Source organism: Ovis canadensis, chromosome 5, assembly GCF_042477335.2.
Source record: "Ovis canadensis isolate MfBH-ARS-UI-01 breed Bighorn chromosome 5, ARS-UI_OviCan_v2, whole genome shotgun sequence".
NCBI lineage: Eukaryota > Metazoa > Chordata > Mammalia > Artiodactyla > Bovidae > Ovis > Ovis canadensis.
In genome coordinates, this window is record NC_091249.1 from 31,421,422 (window position 1) to 31,448,870 (window position 27,449).

Genomic DNA, 27,449 nt, shown 5'->3' on the forward strand with positions numbered 1-27,449 from the left:
CTGTGGCCTCTTTTGTTGCTCACCACCACCTCTCCGGGATGCTCCAGGGGGTGGGACCCTCCCCCCCAATTCTCAACGATGAACTACCCTTTAATTTCCAATGGCAGCAGAGAAACGCCGAGTTTTGGGCAAGATTTATTGTGAACAGAGGGGAAGGGCTCAGTCCTTCTTGGCTGCCGCTTTCCTCATGGCGGCCAAGACGTTGCTCAGTTCCTCTCTCTTCCTCTTCGCGCGGATGTGTGTCCCCACCTGCCAGGCAAGGAGGGCCGTGAGCCTGAGCCCCGAGTCCCAGACCTGGCCCCCGCACGGGAATCCCACCTACCCTTTTCTTGATGAACTTGAGGGCCCGCTTGTCCTTGGAGACCTTGAGCAGCTCCATGGCTCGTCGCTCGTAAGGGGCGAAGCCACACACCTCCCGGATCATGTCCCGCACGAACTTGGTGTGTTTGGTGAGACGCTGCGCGAAACCGGGGTGTCAGGGCCAGGGCTTCAGGGGTCTGCCGACGACGGAAGCCCAGATCCCCACCTCCCCAATCTCATCGGCGTCAAAGCGGCGCGTCACGCCCGGCCCTTTGCACGGCCTGTCCCGGGACCCTGAACACTGTCGCCCTGCACACAAGCTGGGCACCGTGGAGTTGGGGCCGCTTAACCAAGAAACATATACACACACACACACCCTCCTCTCGAGGCCACGATTCCTCAACATGAAAATCAAGGAGTCCACTTTCCCTCCACGTTTCAACCCGGATCCATGCACCTTCCTACTCGGCAATCCCCTGCTCATGTGTCAAAACCCGCTCCCGAGTCGCTCCCGCCCCAGCTTCCGAATCCACGGCGCGGAGGGAGGGTCCTGGTTCGTGGCCCCGGTGGGCGCCCGCAGCAAAGGAGAACACACAGAAGGGTAACCAGCATTTCCACTCTCTCCTCTGGCCAGCCTCACATTCTTTTTCCCCCTGCTTAAAACACCAGGGTTCCCCCGGTCCTCGACACCCCGACGGCGCTCCGGGAGCCTCTGCCTAGGCCCTGCCCTCCGCCCGGAAGGCTTCCTACCCGCTAACCGCGCGCCCTGGTACTCACCCCGCGGCGGCGGCTGTGCCTCGGCTTGCCCACGTTCTTGGTCACCTTGTGACCCTTGTTGAGGCCCACGGCCATGGGGTAGCGCAGAGCCATGGCTGCCGACAGAAAAGGGGAGAAGGGATGTGGGTGAGCTTCGGCGGGGTCCCCACAGCCTGGAACCCCGCGCTTCGGCTCCCAAGGGCTCGCTCGCTGCACTCAGCCATCCCTTGAGTTGCCTGGGACCACCAGGGCCCGGATGGCAACGGATGCTACTCGCGAGAGAGTTCACTAACCTGTTATTCTACAATGGCTGCCGCGGCGGAAGGGCCTGCGACGAGCGGAACTCTGGGATATCTACCAGCTCGCGGGCGGAGCGGGCCAGAGAGGCAAGAATGGCTCGGGCGCCCCCTGGCGGCTTGGAGGTGTTCATGCGGGCTCTCTGAGCATGCGCGATCAGACACCCAGAGCCAGCGAATTTACCACAGCAAGTTTTAATCTTTAGTCGGACCGGGTGGGCGTGACTATGGCGGCGGTCCTTCCCTCTGCAGGTGGGTTGAGAGTTGGAATCCCACCTCTGCCGCCACCCGGCTGGCCCAGCGCCAGGGACTCCACCTCCCACTACCAGAATTTCTCCATTTATAGAAGGATGACAAAAATAGTACCTATTCCGAACTGAGCAAGATATAATGACACCTGGCACAAAATAAAACTTCCACTAGCGGAGGAATTGGTTTTATGATACACGAAGCTAAGTTCTGGACTAGCGTTAAGAAAAGTGTGATATAGTCCTCCGGTGGCACTTGATATGTGCATGTGTGATAGGTCGCTTCAGTCGGGTTCGATTCTGTGGGACCCTAAGGACTGTAGCCTGCCAGGCTCCTCTGCCCATGGAATTCTCTAGGCAAGAATACTGGAGTGGGTTGCCATTTCCTCTTCCAGGGGATCTTCCCAGGGATCGAACCCGCGTCCCATGTCTCCTCCATTGGCAGGTGGGTTCTTTGCCACTAGCGCCACCTGGTGTAATTTTAGGGGCAGAGATAGGAGGCATGGTGGGAACAAAACCTTTCCCCTGCCTCGTTTTTATCTTTCAATCCTGTTTATCTCCGAGAGTCAGTATCAGTTTGGGGCTGATCTGTTCAGGGGTTACCCCTTTGAACACCTGCTGATCTTGGCGCCTTGGAGAACCAACAGTAGCTTGCATTTTATAACAGTTTTCATGCTACAGTTTTAATCTTTACAGTTACTTTTTCTTTATGCAAGCAGTGCTGGTTTACCACTCTAAGGAAAGTCTCCATTTTAAATTTATTAATGTAAATGTCAGTGGTGTGCAGATGCACACATTGCCTTAAAGAGGGGTAGTCTGTTGTAGGAATCTCAGCTTCTGCCACCAACTTCCCCTCTCTGTTTCCTCATCCATAAAATGACAATAATGATAGCACTGACCTCTGGTTACGAAAATGCCACGAGGTCATGAATGCCAAGTGCACAGCGCTTGATGCAGGTTATCATTATTGGGACATAAATCACAGGCTTAGTGCTGCAAATAACGCCTTTGGCCCACAAGCAGTTCCCTTCCCTTCCATCCCTGACTTCCTGGATGAGGTCCACCTATCTTGAAGCCTCCACTTCTCCTCCTGTGAAATGAAGTTGAGCATTCTGACATAAATATATCATAGACATCCCTCTTCACCTCCTGCCACAAACAAACTGGAAGGAACCTGACAGTGGATGTGCAAGGGAAGAAGGATTTTTATTCTCAAATGGGAGGCTGGACGTAGCCTAGAACATGTTCCTTTACTCCTCCCTCTCCTCAGACCCCAAGAGCAACTCGAGAGCTTCGATGGCTCCCTTGCTTGGGGAAAGGATTGGAGGATGCTCTGAGGCTGACTGAGTGGAAAGAAGAAACTGGGAGGCAGTGGATTCAGGTCACAGATAGAGCGGGCTCCAAAGGTGGCTCAGTGGTGGTATGACCTGTTTGATGGGGCCAGGGCTCTGGGGCAAGTCACATCACCTCTTTGAGCCTCAGTTTGTCCATCCGCAAAATGGAAGCAGCTCTCATATCATCAGTAACAGCTAAGAAGACTGAGGTAATTGACTTCCGACTTCGTGACAAGATGCCTGGTACACTCCGAGTTCTGCTTGTTTTCAAGTGCTGGTAGTTTTCTCGGGTTTACTTTTTTGTGTCTTGATGACTTTCTCTTGGCCCTTGACCACCTGCTCAGAAGTGTCTTCAGTGTATGTCCCAGCTCCAGGACGGATGGCTGGAGAGTCTTCTGGGAAGATTAAGGGGCCTCAAGCTCAGAGGCTCAGGCAGCAGCGGGCGTCGTTATGTTGAGCTCCTGGCGGACGAACCAGGCCCTCGAGTGCGGCATCCAACTGCGGAGCAGGCAGAGCAGGCGGGAGCCCCACGGGTAGAAGACCCCAGAGGCACGCGTGGCGCCCCCGCGGATTACGGCCAGGGCTGCCTTGGGCCCTGGGGCCGCCCTGACCCTCGTGATGCCCCTGGGGAAGGGAGGGTGTGATGGGGACTGCAGCTGGGGCTGAGCAGCCCGGCCACAGCCCTTCCCAGGGTAGCCTGGCCCCGCCTCGCGTCCTGGGCCTCACCTGACTCCTTCAGCGGCTGAGGCATGGTCTCGGAGACCCAGAACGCACATGGTAATGGCCACGTTCACTTCCTGCACGTCCAGCTCCCGCCGGAGAGAACTGAAAAAGCTGTCCAGTGCGAACTTGGCTGCCGAGTAGGGGCTGGAGAAGGAAGTGGGCACCCGGCCTGGGGGTGCAGGAGGGCAGTGGCTGAGCGGCTGAAGCCTTCCTGCCCGCTCCAGGCTCGCCTGCATCAGCCCTGTTGCTTCCCCACGCCCCGCCCCACGTACACGCACCGAGCAATGAGGACACCACCACCAGGGAGCCCTTGCTGTCAGTCAGGCTTGGCAGCGCCGAAGAAGTCAATTGCACGTAACTTAGGAAGTTCACCTAGAGGTGGCGACTGCGAGTCACCGGGCGGAGGAGGAATCCAAGCCCAGACGAGGAAGGGGTGAAGGCCTCGGTAGGTAGGTATGGGCTTGAGGACTGGGACTGCGTTCCAACGAGAGTGTGGGAGCATTGGCCGGGCAACTGAGCCAAGGCCAAGAGGGCGGAGCCTAGACCCAGGAAAGGCGGGGTCTGGAGCCCCGAGGGGCAGGGCCTGATGGGAACAGGGAGACGGCGGAGTCTGGTGGGAGGGCGGGGCCAGGGCCAGGAGGGGGCGGAGCAGGGACCGCGGGGGGGCGGAGTACCTGCATGAGCCAACGTGTCGACTGGGAGCTGCGGACCCGCGTGCCTGCTGGGGCGGCGCCGAGGTGGTTCAGCACCAGGTAGTCCAGACCTCCTGGCCCGGAGAGGCCCGTCAGCCTGGAGCTAGTCCTTGAGGCTCCGTAACCCCCGGCCCTATGAGACACCGCCCCGAGCCCTGACCCCTGAACTAGCGAAGCTCCGGCCAGAGCTTGGAGTCAGTGAGTTCTGACCCAGGTAGTGCCACAACTAAGACCAAAGAGAACCCGTTCTACTCCCTAACCGGGCTTCAACCCTCATTCAATGGGCCGGGACCAGACCTCCACCCACTGGATGCCATGAGGCTCCACCCCTAGTCACGCCCCCGGAGCCATAAATCTCCACCCTCAGACGGATGTTACTACCACACCCCCGCCCCAATTTGGGTCTTGCCCCTAAAGCCTAGAACAAAGTCCGACTCCAGGCCCCGCCCCTCACCCAGCTTGTCCAGCGCAAACTGCACCACGCGCTCGGGCACCTCAGGGGAGGCCATGTCCGCAGCGATGTAGAAGACCTTGGGAGCGCCCAGCTTCCGGCAGTTCCCTACCACCTGGGGGGGCCAGAGCTGCCCGTGGGCCCCTCCACCCCAGCGGGTCCCCCTCCACCTGTCGGCTCCATGAGGGCCCCAGCCTGAAGCCTCCCCTCCCCTTCAGTGAGCCTCGGTTCCATTTAACATCATCCCCAAAGCTTTAACACTGGGATGGCAATCTGGCAGCTCAAGGGCCAGAATGGGGGACATTTTTGCTTGTTCAACCATCAAAATTTAAAACTCAGGAGATTTCAAATAAATCTTGAGGTTGCTGGCCTCTTGAAATTTTGGAAGGTTTGTCCCCAGGAGATGTATATTTCCTTGAAGCAATACTGGGCTGTTGCTAAGAAATGTCTACCCACCTTTCTTTTGTCCTTGAGAACCCAAGCTATCAGCACAGCCTTCGTTCATTATCATTACTCTCCTTCAGTGAAGAAAACTCCTCGCTTTACAACTATCTTACTGCTTCAGTCCCACACCAGAACCCAGGAGAAGGTACTTTTCTCGTCTCTGACTTGCAAATAAGGAAACTAAGGCTCAGAGAGATTAGGTGACTTGCCCAAGGTCACACAGGAAGCCCGGATGCTTGCAGGGGTTCAAACTCAATCCGTTCCCCACTCCCCACCCCTACTTGAGATGGAGTGTCTCACCTGCTGCAGCAGAGCTTCGGTGTGGGCAGTGAGCACTAGGTGGGAGCCCAGGCGCGCGTAGTGATACGCCAGCTCTTCCCCTATGCCGGCACTGACTCCGGTCAGTAGTACACGGGCTCCGTGGAGGCTGGCTGGCGGTGAGCAGGGGTGGTCAGCTTGGGGCATGGACAGGATAGCCAGACCACCCCTCCCTCCCCCACACCCAGGCACTTACCTGGGTCAAAGTTGTCATCCCAGTAATAGGCAAAGAACAGGGCTCCCAGCCCTGTAAGGAGCAGCACCTTCATGGCCCTCCCTGGGTCTGCAGTGAGAGAGAGGGTGGCCACACAGGCCTGGCCCAGAGTTAAACCCCAGTCACACCCATTTCCCCAATGGTGTCTTTGTTCGAATAGCAAGTGATGACGCCCCCAGCCCTGGCCCTGGCCCCTTTTTTCTGTCCCCATAGCCACAACCTGGTCCAGGTCACCATCCAGCTCACCTGAGCCACTGCAGCAATCTTCTTACCTGCTGAAAACCCTGCCTGTTTCACTTAGGACAAAAGGTGGGTGACCAAAAAGACCCTGCTTGGATCAGCCCCTCTCATTCACTCTGCTTGGCCACACTAGCACTGATCACAGGAACCAGCCAGTCACCGGCCTCAGGGCCTGGGCACCGGCTGTTCCCTCTGCAAGGATGCTCTTCCCAAGTACAACTCAGTGGCTCTCTCTTTCAAGTCTCGCGGCAACCACCACCTCCTCAGAGGGCGCTTGCCTGGCCTCCTTCTCTACAGCACCTCTCTTCCTGTTCCTCCTCTGTTCCTTACCTCTAGAACATTCATCTCCTTCTCAGCACTTGTCATCCCCTGAAATGATCTTGATGATTTATTACCTGTTCAGGCTCCCTCTCTTCCCTTAGACTCACTTCCATGAGGGCAGAATGGAAAAGGAAACCTGCTTCTGTTTTTTTTTTTTTTTTTAATGTTTTGGCCACGTGTCATGCCGCACGTGGGATCTTAGCTCCCCGACCAGGGATAGAATCCAAGCCCCCCTGCAGTGGAAGTGCAGAGTCTTAAACCCTAGACTACTAGGGAAGTCCCTGTTTTGCTCACTTTTGGATCTTCAGTGCCCCAAACCGCCAGACTTGTAGCAGGTGCTCAATAGATAGGCTGATCCAGAGTGATATGAGAAATGTGGGAGATGAGAAGTGGGGGAGCCCAGAAAGACAACTCTATCTGGAGACACCCAGAAGGAAGTGGACACTCAGGACTGGCTTGGATACGGAGGTGTCCATGTCATCAGGGTTAAGATGTGACTTCAGCAGTGGGAGTCGATTTACTTGTATCTCAGTAGGAGGCATAAGAGAGAAAAGCCAGCTAGTTAAATTTCAGGTGGTCATGGGTTTCCCCTGAAAAGGGCCCAGGCCTGTTCCATCTTGGGGTTTCTATCCTCTGAACTGCATGGGGCAAAGATTACAGAGCATAGGGATCTGTGTCCAAAAAATGTGGCATGTGTCTTGCTGCTTCAAACTCTTCCAGGGTTCACCACTTCCCCGAATGGAGACCCAGCAGGTCTGGCCCCTGCCTCCTTGTCCATCCTCAACTCCTCCACTTCCCATCCATAAATCTATCAATCCTCAGAGAAGTGAACTCCTCGCCTTAACCCAATTATGCCAGCATCCCCTCAGCAAAGAACGCTCTCCCACCTCTCCCCACTTCCAGGGAAAGCCTTGAAGCCCCTCAGCTCAACCCTCTCCTCAACCAGGCCCTGATCACAACAGCCCCGCAGGGGTTACCTGGCAAGCTGGGTGGGAGGGCGGGGGGCGGGGTGAATGGATGAATGGGTGGATGAAATAGCTAGGTTGTGATGGGGAAGAAAAAGGGAGAACCCAGATCCTCGCAGAACCCACTGGCCTCCTGACATCGCTGGGCCTCAGTTTCTCCTCTAGACAAAGGGGGCGTGCGACCCATTTGCACGTTCCCAACCGCGCATTCACTCACTCAGGTTTGTTTCTCCCAACGTTCAGAGGGGCCGGGGAACGGGCTTAGGAGCCACGCGCGCGCCCCTCCACCCTCACTTCACAGCCGTGTCCCCGGGGCTCAGACAGCGCCCCGCCGCGTAGGGTCTGAGTCACATGACTCCGAACCCCCCCTTGGGGGAGGGGCTAGAGTGTGTGTGTGTGTTGGGGGGGAATTCAGCTCCAGGCGTTGCCAGGCAACAGTCTCCCGCCTAGCTCTTTCCCTGGCCCCACCCCCTAGGGAAGCCCCAACCCGACCGGATCACGTGACCAAATCCCCCGCCTATCAGACAATTCCACCCTCGTGTTGCCGTGACAACCGGCAGGCAAACATTCTTCCTAGGCCTGAGCCCTTAGTCCCTCGCGGCGGGTGGATCTCCTGGGTGTGGCTCTCCTTCAGGCCTCACTTAAGACACCTGATTTCTATTTCCCTCATGTCACCAGGGCCGTGCCTCGCCCGACTGCATTTCCCAGGAGGCTTGGCAGCTAGAAGAACCGTCCGGCGCCTCACGGGAAGTGCCGACTACTTTTCCCAGACAGCCTTGCGGTGGCCGGCCCTTGAGGACTAATCTTCGCGGAGACGTTTTTCGCAGTCGGACCGCAGCCCATCTTTGGTTTCTCGGAGCCGAGACTCCGACTCCCGGAAGCCTTTGCGGCTGACAAGAGACTACGCGTCCCAGAGGCCCCTGCGGCGCCGCAACCGGAAGCTGCGGGCGAACCGAGTGTCCTTGCGCGCGGAGCCGAGCGATCATGGTACCCCGAGTTTGGTCGCTGATGAGGTTCGTGGGGTCACCGGGCGGGCCTCAAGCCCCCGAAGATGTTCCCTTCTGCGGGCACCCGACATCTGGTTTGCTCCCCGATCGCCTCTTTGCTGCCCGTAGTGTCAGGTCTCCCGTGTCTATTCAGACAGGGTGGAGCTTCTCCACTTCCTGCTTCCTAGAGAGTCCTTGCCTTCGCACTCGGTATACTAGAGCCCTCGGAGTCTCAGTTGCCGGCTCTGTAATATGGGAGTGCCGCACGCATTTGTTGCGAGGTTAAATGGACACTTAGAAACCACCCGCGAGTTCCTCTCGGAGCATTCCACGGGAACTGGAAGGTAGAAGATGGTCAGACGTCTTAAGCCTTAACTTCCCTGGCCTCTGCAGGATCTCGAGTGACACCGTCCCTCTCCATGCTTCAGTGTACCGGTTAAATGGCGCTGAATATTCCTGCACGCTCTAAATTAAGTGCTGTGTGTCAGGCCCGCCTCTGGGCTCCCAAGATGCCCCGCGCTTCCCCCATTAGCTGCCTGGCTTCAGGTGTGTCCCTCTTTGGACTGTGGGCACCCTTCCCCTAGGAGTCTAACCCCACCCCCACCCTTGCAGGCCTAGACCTGGGAGGTGGCCAGCAGTGTCTGTTGAGCAGTGTCTGTTCCTTTCTCTGCCTGCAGGTTCCTCATCAAGGGCAGTGTGGCTGGGGGTGCTGTCTACCTGGTGTACGACCAGGAGCTGCTGGGGTCCAGTGACAAGAGTCAGGCGGTCCTTCAGAAAGCCGAGGAGGTGGTCCCCAATGCCGTGTACCAGTTCAGCCAGTACGTGTGTGAGCAGACAGGCCTGAAGTTACCGCAGGTACCCTGAGCTGGTATTGAGGCTGTGCCTGGGAGGGAGCAGGGGTGACAGCTTTGTGATGGCCTTTAATCCTGGGTCCTTCAGCCCTGCTTGGCATCCTCGGCACCGGATGCTGCTCTCCTGGCCTGTGAGGGAGGCTGGGCCGGCCAGGTCTTCCTTTCACCAGACCCTTCTCCCCTTCTCTCCCCAGCTCCCAGCCCCTCCAAAGTTTAACTTTCACATCCGCGACTCTTGGAATTCAGGTAGGCGCTGGTCCATCTGCAGGCAGGGGAGGGGCCCCAGATACCTCCCATATCCCTTCCTGGCCATTCCTTTTCATCACTAGCTTTCCTGCTCGTTGTACAAACCCCCTCTCCAAGAGCTAAAAGAGACAAGGGGGTGGAGATTCCGGGGAGTGGGGAGCAATTTGTGACCTCCATCTGTTTCCCTGTGTGGAACTAACAGCTGGTAGAGGTACCTCTAAAAGTCTGCTCAAAGTGCCTGGCTCTTCCTCCCCACAGGCATCATCACCATGATGTCAGCCCTGTCCGTGGCCCCCTCCAAGGCCTGGGAGTACTCCAAGGATGGCTGGGAATACCTGAAGGAGCGAACCAAGTAGCCTGTTAGAGAAGCTGTCTGCCCCAGGCGGGAACAGGGGCAGGGGCGCCACAAACACCAGACTGGGACCCAACTGGGCAGCTCCTGGCCTTGCTGGCCCAATAAAGGACTTGGAAGTGTTTCTCAATCCATGTGCTGGAGCCCCGGGAAATGGGCTTTTGGCTCCTGGGGGCCTGACCTTGATCGAAGGCCAAGGTACCTGGACCCTGCCCACCAGTGGGCCCTCGACCTGGTATGGGGAGTGGGAGCAGACCATAGCCCTTGGGCTCAGGGTTCAGAACATGCTGAGGGCCCATCTGAGTCTGGGGTCTCCTTGGGTTTTGGAGGGCTGAGCACAGGGTGGGGCAGTCTGGGGGCAAGGGCTGATCCACACGGCTGGCAGTGCCCACAGCTGCTGTTTCTCCTCCCTGCTCAGCTCCCTGATCCATGTCTAGTCAAGTCCTTGCCCTCACCCCGTGCCCACTCTCATTCCCCCCTCTCCCCACGACCTGAGGGTTGCTGCTCCCCTGGGAAGCCTTCTCTGACACCCCATGCCTACTCTGGGTCAGCTGCCTGGTGACCCACATGTCTTTCGACCCAGCTGGAGCTCTGGGGATGCTCCCTTGAGATGCTCCCTGTGAGGTCCCCAGCACCCAGCCACAGAAGTCATCCCACCACGGTGGCAGCAAGAGAAGAGCTCTGCCCCTGACAAGGTAGGAGGTGGGTGTGGGTGGGAGCCAGCCACCGGCCTGCGAAGCCACCCTGGGAGCAGGGAGCAGGCCTGGGTAACAACTGGCGCCCTGAGCTGGTGCAGGATTGTCTGTCCCCAGGAGTTCTTGGGTTCATGTCACTCTAGGGGATGGAGCTCACTCATGACTGTGAGCCAGGAGGGGAGAGCAGGGTTACAGATGAGGGAGGCAGAGATGAGAGGCCAGGGTGTCTCCTAGGCTTACCTGAACATAGGAAACTGCACCTGCACGTCTGTCCATGCATTCAGCCAGGAATGGGTGGGGAGGGCTGTGCGCTTGGGAAAGGGAGCCCTACATGACCTGTGCCACCCTGGTCATGATCTGACAGCCTGGAGACTGGCGCTGCTCTTGACCTCTGTGCCCTCGTCGTCAGACCGAGATTCCTCTCCTTTGACTTGTATTTGTTGCCAGTGACCAGCTCCCTGCTGGCCTCACCCCCTCCATCTGCTCCCCATAGATCATGTCTGATGACATTATGGACCTTGCTTACACAACTGTGGCTCCCCAACCCCTGTAAGACTCCTCAGAGGGGCCCCACCTCCCCTCTGTCCCAGGACACACTGGAAGCCCTCAGTTCCCAGAACACAGCTGCCTTTCCTCTGTTGTGTGGCCCCTCACTGAGCTGTCTTTTCTCCTGGCTGACTCCTGTTCATCTGCCCCTGGCTTAGACGCCTTCTCCAGGAAGCCTCCCCTGCCCTCTTCCTCCAGTGCTCCTCAGTGTCCTGTCACAGGGCCCACCACCTCGGGGCACGTTTCCTCAGCTCGGCATCACTGACATCCAGGAGGGATGAATCTTTGTTGGGGTCACCCCAGGCATGGTGTCTAGCAGTGTCCCTGCCTCCAACCCCCAAAATACCAGTGGTGCCTTACCCACCGATGTCTTCTGATGTTGCCAGCTGTCTTCAGGGGACACAACTGCCCTATGTGGCTGGAAGGCCAGCGTGGAAGGTATATAACGCTTCCTTCGGCACACTGTGGGGCCTGGGATCTGTTTTCTCTTTTCCAACTGCTAGAGGCTGCTGCCCCTTACCCCACCCTCACAGCCAGCAGGGTTGTCTTCCTCTGTCATGTCCCCATCTTGCCCCTCTGCCTCCGTTTCCCTTGTAAGGACACTTGCAGTAACAGGACCTGCCTGGATGACTGCAGGTGCTCTCTTGTGTGAAGCTTCTTAACTGAGTCTTGTCTGCCAGGTCCCTCGTGCCTAGTCAATATGGAGAATTATGACAGGGATGTGCCTGGCCTGGTGGAGTGTATTCAGCCAACAGGTGAAAAGGCCTGTCCCGTGTCTGTCTTCCCTTGACTGTGGGCCTGGGGGCACGGGCCTAGTCAGCCTCGGTTGTTGGTACATCTTAACCTCCAGAGAGGGCCAGGCCAGACCCTGTGAGTGTGAGAGATGGAGCAAAGAAGCAGTGGCTTCTGACCACTATTCCCCTAGGCAAGTGGAGTCGGGTGGCCCCAGCCCCATCCACAGACCCAGGGCCCCTGGAGACAAGGCACATAGTTAACCTAGGGAGGTGGCACTGCCCCATTACACACGGCCTTCTGTAGTAAAGCTGGCCACCCCTGGAGTCCAGGCAACCTTTGATCCCTGAACACACGTGTACCTTGTGTGGAGTGAGACCCCTCCCACTCCTCCATCCTGACAACTCCGCTTCCACTTGGGCCCTGCCCACCTGCCCAGGCCTACTTTATCACCTGGTGTCCAAGAGCTCTTGTGTCCTGTCACAGAACACGTGGTCGTCTGTCGTTCACAGTAGGACACAACCTCACTAGAGGAGTCAGATTTCAGAGACAAAATGTAGGTGGTGGGAGCCAAGGTGCTAGGGAGTAAGTGCTTGATGGGGACAGAGTTGTAGTTTGGCAAGAGGAAGTTCTAGAATGGACAGTGGGAACAGATGTATGACACAGAAAATATACACAATGCCACTAAATTATACCCTTAAATAGTTAAAATAATAAATTTCATGTGTATTTTTACCACACAAAACCCTGAGGCAAGCATCTCATATATGGAGGCAGAATGTGGGCAATGGGAACAAACATTAGAGAGATGGATGGCTGAGATGCACAACCCAGACAGTCCTCTGAACTCTGGGCCTGGGCTCATGTTGGGCGTGCTGCTGGTCAAGTGCTTCTGGATAATCCAACAGTCCCTGAAAGCTGCCCCCTTCCATCCTCCTTCCCTGAAGGAAGAGCCGTGGCTTAACATCAATGAGTGTAATTTCATTTTAGGTAAAAAAGAGACACAATACTTTAAATAAAGGATACTGGAACAGAAACACATTTATTACAAAAAACCAAAAAAACAAAAACAAAAACAATTTCACATTGTATTGAGCTACAATATGGCAGGAGATTAAAAAAAAATTATTGTACACAGTTTAAGGGAACTCTTAACAGAACATATTCTTGTTGCCACGTGACGCGTAACACAGGAGCCCAAGCACTTAATAGCGGCGAGTGAAGTGGGCATCGGTGGGTCTGCTCCCAAAGCCACCTCGCGGGATCACGTGGCCCCGAGAGGCCCCCCCAGGGGCAAAGCTGCCGCGCCTGGAACAAAGGCAGATTGTGTTTGTTTTCCCTCAGTGGGCTCTGCCCTGTGCCCAGTCTCTTTGGGGCTTTCTTCCCTCTGGGGTGGCACCACCAAGGGTCAGAGGTACACCCTGTGAGCACCAGTGACACCCGCCAGAGCCTACAGGCAAAAACGAGACCAATGATGACAGTCCTTACCCGGACATGCCTCCCCGGTTCATCATGTGACCAGACATACTCCTCTCACCACCTGCAAAATAAGAAACCCTCCTCACACAGTGCCCTGGAGCACCGGACACGGAGCTGAGCACACAGGGCTCAGGCTCAGGGCTCCAGTCTGTCTTAGGACCCAGTCCCTCTGGTGGATATGTGAGCACATGGGTCACACACACCCATGGGCCTCACTAAGTTGACGCAGAGAGAGAGGCGCTATGGCACCCACAGCACCCCTCCCACCCACTCAGGAGCCCCCAGACCCACCCACCCACCCACCCAGTGCACAAAGAGCAAGGCCGAGTGGTGGGAAAAACAGAGTGCCTCTCCCACCCTCAGGAGCAGGGGCGCCTCTAGCTGCCTGGTGCTTCTGCACAGACGCTGCAACTGCTGAGAACCGGCCCTCACCTTGCCACCTCCTGTGGTCCCTGTCCATCAGGCCTCCGTCAGCAGCGCCCTGCCACGCACGGTCCTCCTCTATCCTGCGGCCGTGGTCCCCCCACTCTCGTCTGCCCCTTGGAGAAAGACACCTCTGATTTGGATTGCCCCCATCTTGGCCTTCCAGGACAGCAACGACACTGGGTTTGGGAAGGTGGGTTTGGCATTTTGTGATCCCAGCCCTCTGAGCAATGGAGGGCTGCAGGGAATGGAACTGGCACTTGGTCCAAGGCTGTCCAGAGAGACTGGAAACAGCCTGGGCTGCAGAGCCTGCACTCAGCTTATCCCCAAGACCAGCAGTCCTCAGCTGGATACATCAATGTGAGGCCCTGGTGGGCATCATGGGACATGGGTCACAAACCTGGGTGGAGGAGGGAGCCCCCGTCCCTCGCTCATCCTCTTGTCGGAGCCATAGCCGCCCCAGCCATCACGGGAGTCGCGGCCATGGCGCTCTGGTCCTCCGTGGCGTTCAGGGTAATGCTGCATGTGAAAGGGCCAAAATGAAAGATTTTAGTACAACTCTGGATTCCACGGCCTCTGGGCAACAAGTTAATAATAACAAGGATGATGACTCGGACAGAAGCCCCTGTAGGTCTGAGACAGTGCCAATAGGCACTGTACACACTGTATGGGGTCTAGAGGCACACCACAGCCGCACCCTGGAAATCTGCTTACATCCTGGGCAGAAGTGCTCATGGAGCCCAAGACTGAATTAGGTGCTCCCTAACCAGAAGGCAGAGGTTCAGGCACCCATGGACCAAAGGGTGGAGGGGTCAAGTGGCTGACCCACAGCAGGAAATGATCACGATGTGCCAGGTGCCTGCATGCAGAATACAATCATGGAGTTACCAGGGATCAACAGCCTTTTGATTTCAGGAGGGCACTGTCTAATCAGATGACAGAAGCCATCCATGTTCAAGAGCAGCATGGCAGGACTGGACAGACACACGCAAGTTATCTTATTTAACACCCCCTGCTCCCTTACACAGCTGGAGAAACAGGCTCAGGAGGAGTGGGAGCACCAGGATGGGACCCTGCTCTGGATCCCAGAGTGGGACATGTAACCACCACGATGCTGCTCAACGTGTCCACCACAGAAAACCCAGGACACCAGGGGCACATTTAGCTGTGTGAGATGCACCTCTGGGAGGAGAGAAACAGCAATCGGGAGAGGGTCATGAACTGCTCCTGAGGCAGCAGGAAAGGCCTCAGGAGTTTGGCCACTCTCAGCCACGTTCTCAGGCTCGGAGGGAGGTGGACAGTATATCAAAATCCTGTGGTCATAGACACCACCAACCCCCAGGGTGGCGACTCTGTCTGCTGAGTAACACCTTGACCACATCTTCCCTCATCTTTTCCATTCTCCAAGGAACCCACTAAAAGTCAAGGCTCTCTGGAGAAAGTTTCTCTAGCTAAATGTTAAGAGAGAGGAAAAAAAGAGGAAAAACTGCACTTGTTTTCTAATGTGTTAAAGCTGCTAAAGAAAAAATGTATGGGCAACCACTGACACTCCAGGTGCACCTGGAGCCCACACGAGGCGTCACATCTGGCCAGTACCACGGGTCTCACGGAACGTTCCAACAGACCCTGCCAGGCTCACGCAAAGCTCTCCAGCACATTAGTACCCATCCAGTCACAAAGACGTATAGAACCTCAAGGTCAAGGCTATACGAGGCTTCAGAATACCTGCTTGAATTCTGGGCCAGCACAAAGTACAAGCTATTCATTCACACTGTTGTTCCACACAGGCTGCAGGTGCCACACTCCCTTACTCCTTATCACTCGAACTTGGGTGGAGGAGGAAGCAGGCATGTCACAAAAAGAGAATCAACTGTACAGGGGAAACTGGCTAAAATCACAGCTTCTGACTTACCTGTCCTTCTCTTTCTCCCATGATTGACCTTGAACCTTCTCTCCTGAAAAAGACAATTCAAATGAAATCACGAGGAGGAACACAGGTTGGACAGATCCCTAAATGGAAAACATTTCCCGAACTGAACTCAGGTAATTCACACACACACTGACTGGTTCAACTGGTCTGGACACCTAAAAGCGCCACTTGAGATCTTCATTATGAATGAACAATGACAAAAAAAAAAAAAAAACCCCAACAAAAACAGGACAGGGAATGTCCCTGTGGTCCAGTGGTTAAAACTTAGCCTTTCAATGAAGAGGATGGGGGTTCCATCTCTGGTTGAGGAGCTAAGATCCCACATGCCATGGAGCAATAAAACCAAAACATAAAACAGATGATACACCATTATAACAAATTCAAGACTTTAAAAATGGTCCACACACACACACAGAGAACAGAATGAACCAGGGCAAAAAAAAAACCCCCACAAAAACCCCATGAATTAACTGGGCAGGGTGAGTGTCTGACCTGTCAACGGAGTGGTCAGGGTAGCGGCCCCGGTCCCTGTGGTCAAAGTCGTGGAAGCGGTCCTGACGGTTGAAGTCAGAGTGGTAGCGCTCATCCAGGGCTGCCCGCTTAGCTTCCGGCCAGTAAACATCATCTCGCCTGGGGTGGGGGGTGGGGGCGGGAAGCAAGAAAGGAGGGCATACATTCCCCCTCCTTAATGGATGACCTCTGTGGAGGCTGGTAAACTAAACCCTCAACAGTCCAACTGCCCCATCACTTCAAAGAATGAGAACTAACTTTATCCATAGAGTCCATTCTCTGCTACTAGAGGTGAGAGTGCCTGGAGGGATGATGTGGAATGTGACTGAAAAGCTCCATTCTCTTATCCAATATACCTGAGTCCCCCAAAGAGAAAGCTCAGGTCTCCTTACAGGAGGGGATCAATGAAATGGATGTCAGATCCCTTCTGGGAACTGCTCATGGTCACAAGGATTGGTAAGTCTATGGGACAGTTAGTGCACTAACTGTCCTGCCCCAAGCAGATTTGACTCAGGAGACACCCAGTGCAGAGGACTATTAGTAGCACTTGCAGTGTACCTGTTCAAAACCATTTATATCACTGCAATGATTTCAAAGCCTGGAAAGTCTGTGTGTGTGTGTGTCTATCTGTGCTGGTACTCAAACCTAATGATCTAATAAGCACCACTTTCACCCACTGCTTCTCCAACAATCTTAAACCACCTCAGGTTTCCATATAAAGCACAGAATATCAAGTTGAGCTGTAGCAAATACTCGTATGCTTTTTTCCCCTTTGCTTCTTTTTAAACAAAAATCACTCATTAACAGGGTTCTGGGGAACATGGCACAGTTCTAAATGCCATGGGCCACCTTAGGGGTGGCAGTGAGCTATGGCATGGCTTACCGCCCATAGTCATAGGGCCTGCGGACGGCAGGCCGCCGCTCCTGCTCATAACGCAGCTCCTGCTGGCGCCGCAGCTCCTCGCGCTCGTGGTGGATGCGCTCCTGCTCGCGACGGCGCTCATGCTCCACCCGCCGGCGCTCCCGCTCCAGCCGCTCCCGCTCCATGCGCTCCCTCTCTAGGCGGTGTCTGTGGAAGGCCAGCCTCTCACGGGCAATGAGCAGCTTCTTGCGTTCCTGCCGCTCCAGCTCTGCCTGCATGGACTGCTCACGCTCGCTATGCTCGCGCAACCTGCAAGCAAGGAGTAGAGGCTGCAGGGACCCCTGAGCTGCAGCAGCGCCCCCAGGTAGGATGGGGGGGGGCCTCGAACTGCAGATAAATTTAGTAACAAGCAAGTGCCAGAGGATGGTGGAGGCAGCAGGTTGTGCAGGACCCATCCTCCCAGCACTAGGCTGAGGCACTGACAGCCCGACTTTTGCAGAGATACTGATGCCGCCCAACATGTACTTCCCTCCAATCTCCTGTTCCTTCTCTGCTCTGTTTACCAACAGGGAATAGTACGAGCAGAAATGCCTTATCTAGTCTTGTTTTCTGTGTCAAGGACAAACATTTCTGTGATTTCCTTGCTTCAGGAACCATGTCTTGGACCCTGCACATCCCCATCCAACAGATAGTAACACCAGGCTTTTGGGAAGGAGCCCATATAGCGGAAAAGGCCGGGATCACCTCTCCCAGTGCATTCATCTGTGTGGTAGTGGTCCCTGGTAAGACTCAATGATGTTTCATGACCCTGTTGAGCCACTTCTGTCAACCCTGCTATCAGGCTAATTTTTGTATATTTATTTCAAATCACCTTTAGTTCTATCTGCCACACATCTTTGGTCTTTTGGGAAATTTTAATTTAGACGACTCCTTTATAAATTTTTAGTCCTTTCAAAAGGTCAAACTCAAATAGATTTACTTTGGCACCATACAGATGAATTTAACTTTTATATTTCTGTGCAGCCAGCAGTTTATGTTGACATGGGCTTCAGTGATATGAGCCAGAGACCCAAAAGATGGTCCGAAGGCACAGACCAGTGACCTGAAGCTGCTGAGGAGAGCCTGTCCTTCTCTTAATCCTGGGAAACGTCATAATAAATGTTTTTATCATGTGAAAGTAAACATGCATGAGGGTCGGTTTCACTGATCTCTTTGCCAATTACTTCACCAAAACTGTACTCTGGCTGATATGTGTGTTGCCCAAATCAGTCAGCATCCCTGGATCCCAACTCACCTGCGAGACTCCGAGTCTCGCGACTTCCTCGACTCTTTCACTTCATCAAAGGACACAACAGACCGCTTCTCTCTGCTGGCCGATTTGCGATCCTGGCTCTTAGACACCTGGTTCACCAAGAAGCATTGACAAGTTAAAGCAGGAAGAAATCAACTGTGTCCAGGCTCAAGCATCCAAGATCAGAAATGAAGCTGAACAGTGAATGAAACAATCAGGTAAGACTGTATTCTCTCTGGAGAAACCTCACCTTGGCTTACCAAAATCCAGAGTCATAGACTCACTACCAAGCTAAACTGGAATCCACTGCCTACTTTCAGTAGTCAACACTGAAAAGGGGATTTTCTCAGAAACTTTTCATATAAGGTAAAAACAAACCAAACTTTTTTTCATTTTGTCAAGTGCATCCAAAACACATTCTTCAATATTAAACACGCAGTGGTGCCCCATCAAAGCCACTTCTGCCACGTCTGAGGATTCCTTATTTGTGCCGAGGGCATTAATTTTTGACATCTATTCATCTTAGCCCTTGAATCCACACTTCGATTTTTCCATTTGACATCATTTGTTAAAAAGGGAGAAATTATCTGATACAGTAAAATATTTGCACAAACACAGTACAGATATGAAATGCTGTAACAGAACTCTCAGCTTGTAACTGGTCCATAACATTCATGAGCTTAAATGGCTGGTCATCTGGCCAGCACAGGTTAACATGGCAGGCCTGAGGCTAGTGGTGGGAACCTTGGCATTCAGAGTACCCTAGTCAACAGTACACTGGCAAAGGTGGCTCACTGTGCCCTGACCACGCAAACGATGGTTTGTGCTGAACAACTGCTTTCCTTCTGGGAGTCAGGAGAGGGTACGTATGTGACCAGCCCCAGTAAGCCTGGGAACTGAGGCTGTTAACGGGGCTCCCTGGGCAGAAGCATGACTCTTGTGCTGCTGCACGGTCCCTGCTTGGGGAGCCTTGCGGGAAGGAGACCACAGGGAGCCAGGAGAGTTCCCTCCAGACTCTGGGGCTTTCCCCACCTGCCTGGCTGTGTGACCTCCCTGCATCACTGGAGCCAACCTTAGGCGTTAACTATGTGCTGGGCCCAGTGGGACCCTGAGTGGCCCTGGAAATGTGGGTAGTCTTGGGGACCTGGGCCCACATCCATCCTAGTTGTAAGGCTGTCAAGAGTTGAATTATGAACATCCAGAGCTGCCCGTGACCCTAAAACAGCAGGCAGAGTGAAGTGGTAAGAGCCTAAGGTGGGCACTCTGTGGATTCTGTGGCTCTATGGAGCGTCTGCACGGAGACAATGCACGGAATGAGTAAAATGGAGACTGGGCACAGAGGCAGCCGGAAGGCCGGCTCTGCCAAGTGTGGGTTACAAATGCACAATGGAGAGCTGCTGAAACCTGAGGCCAGCAACGAACATGGACTGCTGTGCCCAGATGCAGGCAAATAAAGCCAATCACACCCATAAATGAATTTCGAAAGGTTTTTTTTGTTTGTTTTAAAAAGGGCAGTAATTCTTACCAAAACTATGAAGGAAAGCCTTTAAACTTTCTCAATTTTTGAAGTTCAAAAAACCCTTCCATTTTCAGAAGACTGACAAGCTTTTCTCAAATTAAGCTCACAAATCCCCTAAAACACACAGAGAACTGTCAAAGGAAATAAATAACCCAGACAGGAAAAGAATACTCACTCGCTCTTTGGATCCCAACGTTTTGACACTGATAACAGGCACACCTTTAGATTTATCCATCACCACAGTCCGCTCAGTTCCTCGGCTTCCTGTAGGAAGAGAGGAGTCAGGTAAGAAGGGACACCTCGTACTGAGGGAAAAGTACTCAACTTCAAGGAAAACAAATGTAGTTTGTGTTGCCCATTAACCACACCAGCCAGGAACAGAAGCCAGGGTGCAATCTCTCACACCCACTGGTCAGCTACCTGACTTTGTGGCTCGAGAGCGCTCCGAAGAGCCAGGTTTCTGATCGTCCTGGTCTTCACTCTTCTCTCCACTCCCGTCTTCACCCTTTTTAGCGTCATCTTTTCTGTCAGCCTTCTCTTCCCTCTTGAGGTTGGCAGATCTATAAATGGCATGCAGATACAGATATGTGTGAGATGAAACACTGAGGGAACAACCCAGCGAAGACTCCCGCCATGAGCACCGAGTGAGGATAGGGCTGCCTCGGAGGCATCCACAGGACGGAGAACATGCAGCCTAGGAGAGGAACTTGAGACACCTCTGAGGGCTGGCGGGAAAATCCTCCAGCAAGTGCACAGAAGGCAAGGGGGTGAAAGCCTCACAGCCTTTCCCACCCATGGAAAAGTGAGGAACAAGACATCAAGAGAAAGGTCATCTTGGCCATAATCCCCTCGAGAAGACTCATACCTGTCAGTATTGCTGGATTTTTCTTTTTTCCCCTCCCCTTCTCTTCTCTCAGAGCTTTTCTTCCCAGCAGGTTCATTTTTCGCCTAAAACAAGAGAATCAAGTAGAAGTATTACCTTATTTCCTAACGTGGCTAGATCCCAGGAGGAAAATGGCCCCTTACTTTTTCCACTGAGATCATCTTCCCATGGAGCTCTGTTTTGTGCAGGTGGTTGATGCATTTTGTGGCCTCTTCTGCCGTGGACATGGTAACGAAGCCATAGCAGCGTGCTCCAGGACTCCGGGCATTGGTCACAACTTTGGCGCCCACCACCTTGAAGGAAAATACACATGTACATCTCAGACATGAAGCCCCCACATAGACCCCTACACTGTGGTTTATGCCACTTCCAAGAGATGCCAAGAACAGGTGAACGACAAGTGGCAGGTAAAGGCTGTGGAGGGCAATGCTATAGCCTGGCTGCTCCTACTCCTTCATGGCTGTTTCTCTAGGGGACTAGGATGACAGTGAGGTGGAGAGAGCAGGGTGAAGCTGAAGCCAGCGTCCTGCCAGAATTCCATTAAGACTATGTAAACCTTGAAAGGAAATGTTCCTAAACATGCGGTCAGCCAGGTGGACAGTGAAGTAAGAAGACACACCAACAGAAGGAGAGGGACATAGGACGGGTTTACAAAGAGCACTCTAGAACACAGAGCCCACCCTATTACTCCCCAAACAAAATTCATGGGTATGTTTCAGGTGCTATAGATTACATCCGCACATGCTAGATGTTAGTTAACTGACCCAAGAGCAGCAGCAAACTGAGGCTGGGACGCCCATTTATGCGAGAAGGCCCATGGCTCAGGAGAAGTCCCAGTGCGTCAGGGGCCACGGCTGGTATTCATCTTTATTGTGCCAAATGAAACCTGAGCCCCAAAGTATGGATTCCCAGGAGTCTGGCCCCTATTCAATCCACATTAAGCCTGCAGTGTACCCAAGACATTGCAGGCTCCAGACGGACATTTCCCTGCAGAGCAGACATCTGCTCTGAGGGCCACTGCAGAATCAAGAGAAGGGTCCCACTCTGTAATGCAAATGTCCAAGGAGTTTTCAGTTACTGTGAGGAACATGTCAAGCTTTGTTTTCCTTGTTTGTTCCTGAACATCAACAGCCAAGATCAAAGATGTGGGTTTTCTCCCTTATCATTTCTGAATCCTAACTGTGAATGAGGGCCTGTGCTAAATCTTACTTGGCAAAGAAGACTGAAGACAAGGAGGCATGGGCATGGCAGCTTATCTGGAGGTGAGTCCAGGAAGCACTGGGAGGAAGGGGCGGGGGGAGAAAGGAAGAAGAGGCAGCACTCAATGTGTATGTGTGGGGGCCACACCTGGGCATCATGTCCACCTTTTCTGGGCCAAGGAGGCAGAGAAGGAGACAGGCAGGTGTGACAGAGGCGGCTAGAGTTACTCAGCCTAGGGGGAAAAACACGGAGCAGAGGCGGGGCTCCCACAGCTGAGAGCCCCAAGTGTAGAGACAAGACTCACGTGGGACTGGCAACATGCCCCAGGCACACCACTCTGCGCTGCAGAGCTGAGGCCTACAGCTGTTCACAGGGGTCTAGTTCAAAGATCTTTTGTTCATAACATGTATCTACAGCTTCTCTAATCACTATGACTCACAACAATGGGCTTCCCTGTCCTCCCTACCTAACAGCAATCCCTCCACAGGTATAAGGCAGAGAAATGCACTCATTAAGTTATCAAATGATATGGTGGATTGGAGCCAGGGAAGCACGAGATATACAAAGTGGATTTGGGCTCTGGGAACTCCTGCTGGGCTCACATCTCTTTCAGTGAGGGCGGACTGGCCACAGGCCTGCAAACCTGTGAGTTCAAAGAACCACATGGTGTCAAAGTCCTCATTGCAGGGGACAATGATTTACACGTAGAGGCCATATTGCATGAGCTCACAAGTAGCTTTGTCGGCTCTTACCTTCCCGTACTTGCTGAAAAGATTCTTCAAATCTGTAGCTCTGGTGGTAGAAGAAAGTCCACTAACCCAGAAATTCCTTCCACAACTGCTACGACCTATTTTAAAAGAAAGTTCCAGTCAAAAACAAGATACAGACAAAATCCTGAGTCTTAAGTATCTTAGAGTCATTCTAAACCAGATACTCCCTACTTGCTCTAGAGGCCAGCAGTACAGAGAAGGTTGGGGCTGGCGGCCGGCCTGCTGTCCTGACATGAGATCTGGAGCTGCCCACAGGGTGGACAAAACCGATGGCAATGTCCCTTAAAAACTGGTCGGGGCCCACTGGGCCTGTGGCTGGGATAGCCATCAGCTACCAGATGGCATCACCCATTCCAGCGAGGTGACTTTGGAACATAAGACAGGAGCTGTCACTGTGGAGTCTGAGACACATCCTCTCCCCAGTTTCTGGCCTTCTTTGAACACCGATTAAGGATGCGTCTGGAGCAGCCAGCAAAACTACTTCTCAATCAGCAAATTAATAAAGGGCTCTGGTGTTGATAAATCTGCATACCAGGGACCCACCAAACCCCAGTATCTGAAAACTCAAAAGCATTTTCTCCATCTGCATGTGTCACTGTGTCCAAGAAGTTCACAAATCAGAGGGAAAGTCTGGATGGAGGAGCTGAAAGGACTCTGGCAAAGTCAAGTGTCCAAATCAAATTGAAGTGACAGTTCTGCCCTGCAACCCAGAACCCGCAGGGTGAGGAAGCAGGTGGCTAGAGTGGAGAAAGGCTTTGAGACAGGCTCACAGGCCGGTGAGGTAGAAATGGGTGTGTGATGGCTAGAGCCAACTAGAACCATCGCTCCCAGGGGTGCCACCCTGCTGACTTACCCTTCTCCTCTTTGGAAAGCTTTTTTGTATCCGAGTCATCTTCGACAGAACTAGAGACAAAAGACAATGTCACTCCAGAAGGAAGAAGCAGAGAGGAAACTAACTCAAAATTATAAAATATGTGCTGAGGTTGCATACCTACCCGAAATTTAGTTCTGAAAAAAATGATACCCCTACAAACGTGTATTGGAAATCTGACCTAACCATAAGATTTCAGACCCACAGGAGTTAATTAATTCTGCTGGGCTAAAGATAATTAGGAAGAATTAAAGAAAACAACCATGATAGGTTGAGAAAAGAAAAAAGATTATGTAATCAGCTTAAAATAAACAAAGAGAAATCAAACATTCTTTAGAGGTAAACTACAATTGCATCAGTCTGGCTGGCCAATTGCAGAAAAACAGCTCATGTGTGTCATTAAACGACCAATGAAAAGGAGATAGCGTCTGGTCTAAAACTGAGAAAAAACAAACCTCATTTTCTGATCAGCGCCCTCACTGGCTGAGGACTCTTTAGGAGCCGGAGGGACTTCATTACAAGCTTCAAAAGCAAACTTCTTCACGTCTTCTTTGCTATCCCCGGGGTCCGGGCTTGAGGCTTCCGGGGGCGCTTCCGCGGCCTCCTCGCTACAGGCTTCCGTGTGCTCTGAGGCTTTACTACTCTGCTCAATTGGCTTCTCTAGCCCTACAGGCTCACAGTCCATCCTCTCGTCATCGCCTGTCTGCTCCACGGGCTCCCTTTTCACTACCGCTAACAGGGTGTCTGCCTTGCTCGACTGAGCGTGTGCTGTTGACTCGTTGGCCAAATCTAAATCACCCTCCTCCGGATGGGCGCTGTCAAAAAGGTCCTCTTCCTCCGCAAGTTTTCTGTCTGGCCCCACGCTACTTGTTTCCTGTGCAAATGGCTGCTCCAGCTCGGAACCTTCTTCTTTTACTGGCTCAGATTTACAAGTTTCCCCCAAAATGTCGAGTATTTTCTCATTTTCTACGGATTTAACAGGAATAGAATGGCACAAGGTTTAATTACCAGGGAAATAAAGCAATCACAAATGCGGAACTGGCACGGCGGCCACACTAACACGAAGAGAACTGCTAGCTACACAGAGATTGGAAAACCCGCGGGTACACACACTTAACACTGGTTACACTACCTGCACTCCAACCGACTATAGAGTAAGCCTCTATGCTACATGGAAGAGAAATGCATCCCAGAGACTTATTTAACCCCCAACACCTTCTGGCTGATTCTTGACAGTCTTCATTCTGTCGGCGTGTATATATGCCTCTTCCAAATTTAGCTTCCAAAGTCCAAGTTGCTTAACTCAATGTATCACCATTCACTGAACAGAGCTCAATTTCCAAATTTCTTTGAATTTCTTTTAACAGAACAGTCCGACATGAAAACCAGAATCTCTTCCATCGGTGCTCTGAGATATTTGTAGTCCAGAAAGTGAATAGTATTTGTTTGGAATTCTCATGAAGAAACTTTTTCTTCTTCTGGAATCCAGTTATGTCTCAATGCTTTAAAATGTTATCTCCCTATCACTGCCCGCACTGCCTGAATTAAAAACCACAAAATTAACACACTGCCCAATATCACAAGATCTGTTTTGTGGAGTACAGAGGTATTAGCTTTAGAGAGGCATCCAAACTCTCTCTGTATGTTTCAGTGCCGTGTTCATTTAAAAAGGCATGAGATAGTCTCATCTCACCCAATACACTTTACAAAATGAGAAATCAGCCACTTTCACAGATCTGGTGATATGGCTGGGTTTCCAATCTCTATGATCCTGGTATATTTTGGATCGTAAACCTTTCAAACTACTATAGTAAGATAACTTTAATATCAAAGAATTCAAACAGAGAAGGCGGAAAACTAGAATGATTCCAAACCCCGTTGCTAAGCTTTTCATTTAACAGTACCTGGCTCCAAGGACGGTTCCTCAATTTCCTGCAACAAAAAACATAAATAAAATTGTGCCAGATGGATGAAACTTAGAATTTATTTACATCCCAAAGTATAACAACTAAGAAGGGAATTTTTAAAAGCAGACAAGGAACCCCACAAACGCAACAGGCGAAGGAACCTGCTTGTTCCAGGCAACAGCCTGCAGGAGAGTTGGTACCGTACTTCATCCACCTTGGACCCAGGGAACTGTTTCTGTGTTTACTGTAGTCCTGTGCTTTGCTGCATTTCCCAGCGCCTGGCAACATTATCACTTTTAATGGTGAGGAATCCATCACATGGCTGTCTTTCTCAACTGTCTTAAATGCCTGGATAGCTGTGCTTTAGTTTTATACTTTTATTGTCTAGCAGAATACCAGACACATTATACCAGATAATCATTTTTCAGTAATGCAGTATTAGTTTCCAAAAATTCCAAAGATCAAAGGAAAGAAGGCATGGGTGGCTTGACCCATGTTCTACCTGTGCATGGTGGACTCACAACACACACATGCCCACCTACCTGGTCAACAGAGTCCCTACAGTATCACATGTGCCTTCTTCCTTATCTCTTCCAACCAACAATCCAGCAAGCCAGCTCTAATTCTTCAATATCCTTCAAGCCCTTCCCAGGAAGCAGTTGTCAAGTCACACCACTGTTACTTCTCACCAACACCAGCGCTTGATTTTACTACCCCCATTCTTACCTCCTCCACAACAGGCTCATCTGTACCTCACCCCACATCAGGCCAAGTCCTACACATTTAGTGCAGGGACCATGTGCTCACAGAGAGCCTGCACAACTAAAGGAAGGGACTTTCAACGTGTGGTCACTGGCCCCTGCATTCTCTCTGTTCAAAGGACAACATTCTAGAACTCCAGCCAACTCTGATAAGCACTGTCTAGGTTCCAGGCAGAAATTTAAGCACTTTACATACACATATATTAACCAATCACCCCACAGCCGTAGCAAGTTGGTTCTATTAGTATCATCCTTCTTTTCAAAGATCAGGAGTCAGGCAGACTGCGGTTGACAAACATGATCAAGGACACACAGCAGAGCCAAGATTTGAGCAATGGCTGTGTGACTTGAGTCCATTTATCAGTCAGGCCTACCCATCGTTCTGTTTATACACAGGGAGGATGGGAAGCAACCTCTCTCCTTGTGCATCTGAGACACCACAGGAGCTTAGCATGTAAGTTACATGCACATGAATGGTTGGCACAGTCCACTAGGCAGTGGCCTGCCATCCTGGGGAGCCCTAGAAAATGGGTTACTTTTATAACAATTTCATTTACTGGTAATCAAGTTTTTTCTCCCCATTTCATGCTGGGAATTAAAGATTCTACACAGAAAGAAACAGTCATTTTAGGCAGAACGATTCTCTCCTAACTTTCCCTAGACAAAAACATATACATTCCTATTCGTCTATGAAAGGGCTATATGTACTGTCCTGACCAGACAATGTACACAGGACTGTTAAACCTGAGGAGACACTCAAGAAAATAAGCCTGCTCCTCCTTTCCTTTTTGAGTCAGGAACAGGCTTTGTCTCTGCAGCTGGAGAGACATCAATCCGAATGGTGAACCAAGTTTCACCAAGTTTTCTTGCGATCTGTACCCTCCTGGAGGTTGGCTTGTGGCTCACTAATAACACACCTGGCCCGTCTGGCAGAGAGAAATGAAGGTCTTATCTGAAAGGTGGTTTCCAATTAATCAGCATAAGTTACATTATTAAAACAACAAAAAACAAGGACTAGCACAAGCCATTTTTTCATTTCCTCAAAAACATTCTGAAAATCAGATACTCAGGTTTATTTCAACAGTTTAAACCAACATCGGCTGACAGAAAAAGTAAAAGGAAACAAAATCCATATTAATAGAAACTATACCTAAAAGTCAGTCCACATCTCATTTGTTCTCATTTAACTTTTAACACAGGTGGTAGTTTAACCTGTGTTTAATAGTCAAGAGGCTACAATCATCAAGAGAACTCTGTGTACTTTTTGAGGACAAACTTCCCAAAGAGAAAATCAGAACCGATCTTTCCCAGCTGTGATGTCAGTGCTGTGGCC

At 52.2% G+C, this 27,449-nt stretch overlaps 4 protein-coding genes across 24 annotated transcripts in view; 1 reads left to right on the plus strand and 3 right to left on the minus strand.

The window, feature by feature from the left end:
• Positions 1-119: 119 nt before the first annotated feature.
• RPL36 (ribosomal protein L36) lies at positions 120-1,537 on the minus strand. Its single transcript, XM_069591407.1, has 4 exons — positions 1,350-1,537; positions 1,078-1,172; positions 323-457; positions 120-249 (listed from the first exon to the last, which is right to left on the minus strand). Exons 2-4 carry the CDS (start codon positions 1,168-1,170, stop codon positions 160-162), a joined length of 318 nt encoding a protein of 105 aa, XP_069447508.1. The 5' UTR covers positions 1,171-1,172; positions 1,350-1,537; the 3' UTR covers positions 120-159.
• A 1,250-nt stretch (positions 1,538-2,787) lies between these two features.
• HSD11B1L (hydroxysteroid 11-beta dehydrogenase 1 like) lies at positions 2,788-7,795 on the minus strand. 9 transcript variants are annotated; one of them, XM_069591396.1, is made up of 8 exons: positions 7,520-7,795; positions 5,759-5,876; positions 5,545-5,675; positions 4,804-4,915; positions 4,332-4,423; positions 3,936-4,029; positions 3,661-3,826; positions 2,788-3,432 (listed from the first exon to the last, which is right to left on the minus strand). In XM_069591396.1, exons 2-8 carry the CDS (start codon positions 5,829-5,831, stop codon positions 3,363-3,365), a joined length of 738 nt encoding a protein of 245 aa, XP_069447497.1. In that variant the 5' UTR covers positions 5,832-5,876; positions 7,520-7,795; the 3' UTR covers positions 2,788-3,362. The 9 variants fall into 9 exon arrangements, with proteins under 9 accessions (XP_069447497.1, XP_069447495.1, XP_069447496.1 ...); XM_069591394.1 differs by having other exon boundaries at positions 2,788-3,558; positions 7,520-7,784; XM_069591395.1 differs by having other exon boundaries at positions 2,788-3,558; positions 5,759-5,845; positions 7,520-7,774.
• Positions 3,258-9,867, plus strand: MICOS13 (mitochondrial contact site and cristae organizing system subunit 13). 6 transcript variants are annotated; one of them, XM_069591402.1, is made up of 6 exons: positions 3,258-4,106; positions 5,990-6,085; positions 7,981-8,315; positions 8,966-9,143; positions 9,334-9,385; positions 9,644-9,867. In XM_069591402.1, exons 3-6 carry the CDS (start codon positions 8,287-8,289, stop codon positions 9,739-9,741), a joined length of 357 nt encoding a protein of 118 aa, XP_069447503.1. In that variant the 5' UTR covers positions 3,258-4,106; positions 5,990-6,085; positions 7,981-8,286; the 3' UTR covers positions 9,742-9,867. The 6 variants fall into 6 exon arrangements, with proteins under 6 accessions (XP_069447503.1, XP_069447504.1, XP_069447507.1 ...); XM_069591405.1 differs by having other exon boundaries at positions 3,980-4,102; XM_069591401.1 differs by lacking the exon at positions 3,258-4,106 and adding an exon at positions 4,293-4,409.
• A 2,859-nt stretch (positions 9,868-12,726) lies between these two features.
• SAFB (scaffold attachment factor B) overlaps positions 12,727-27,449 on the minus strand; it is a 60,963-nt gene continuing 46,240 nt past the window's right edge. For 3 of the 8 annotated variants that reach the window (XM_069591385.1, XM_069591383.1, XM_069591386.1), the window contains 16 exons: positions 25,353-25,380; positions 23,904-24,414; positions 23,431-23,480; positions 22,560-22,654; positions 20,751-20,900; positions 20,590-20,672; positions 20,145-20,284; positions 19,900-19,988; positions 18,209-18,315; positions 16,936-17,223; positions 16,035-16,172; positions 15,525-15,567; positions 14,013-14,131; positions 13,622-13,728; positions 13,199-13,250; positions 12,727-13,018 (listed from right to left, as the gene is read on the minus strand). In XM_069591385.1, coding sequence (XP_069447486.1) covers positions 12,916-13,018; positions 13,199-13,250; positions 13,622-13,728; positions 14,013-14,131; positions 15,525-15,567; positions 16,035-16,172; positions 16,936-17,223; positions 18,209-18,315; positions 19,900-19,988; positions 20,145-20,284; positions 20,590-20,672; positions 20,751-20,900; positions 22,560-22,654; positions 23,431-23,480; positions 23,904-24,414; positions 25,353-25,380 — 2,103 coding nt within the window. In that variant the 3' untranslated portion in view covers positions 12,727-12,915. Of the gene's footprint in view, positions 13,019-13,198; positions 13,251-13,621; positions 13,792-14,012; positions 14,132-15,524; positions 15,568-16,034; positions 16,173-16,935; positions 17,224-18,208; positions 18,316-19,899; positions 19,989-20,144; positions 20,285-20,589; positions 20,673-20,750; positions 20,901-22,559; positions 22,655-23,430; positions 23,481-23,903; positions 24,415-25,352; positions 25,381-27,449 lie in introns of all 8 variants that reach the window. The other 5 variants (XM_069591384.1, XM_069591387.1, XM_069591382.1 and 2 more) reach the window with 4 other exon arrangements.

Coding starts and splice junctions, on each gene's coding strand:
- MICOS13 (XM_069591402.1), top strand. CDS start 8,287: ATGGTACCCCGAGTTTGGTCGCTGATGAG. Junction 8,316..8,965: donor CGAGTTTGGTCGCTGATGAG/GTTCGTGGGGTC, acceptor CTCTGCCTGCAG/GTTCCTCATCAAGGGCAGTG. Junction 9,386..9,643: donor CCGCGACTCTTGGAATTCAG/GTAGGCGCTGGT, acceptor TCCTCCCCACAG/GCATCATCACCATGATGTCA.
- HSD11B1L (XM_069591391.1), bottom strand. CDS start 5,987: ATGGGGACAGAAAAAAGGGGCCAGGGCCAGGGCTGGGGGCGTCATCAC. Junction 5,676..5,758: donor GGATGACAACTTTGACCCAG/GTAAGTGCCTGG, acceptor GCTCACCGCCAG/CCAGCCTCCACGGAGCCCGT. Junction 3,827..3,935: donor GGTGGTGTCCTCATTGCTCG/GTGCGTGTACGT, acceptor CTGCACCCCCAG/GCCGGGTGCCCACTTCCTTC.
- RPL36 (XM_069591407.1), bottom strand. CDS start 1,170: ATGGCTCTGCGCTACCCCATGGCCGTGGGCCTCAACAAGGGTCACAAG. Junction 458..1,077: donor GGCACAGCCGCCGCCGCGGG/GTGAGTACCAGG, acceptor GGTTTCGCGCAG/CGTCTCACCAAACACACCAA. Junction 250..322: donor TCAAGTTCATCAAGAAAAGG/GTAGGTGGGATT, acceptor CTTGCCTGGCAG/GTGGGGACACACATCCGCGC.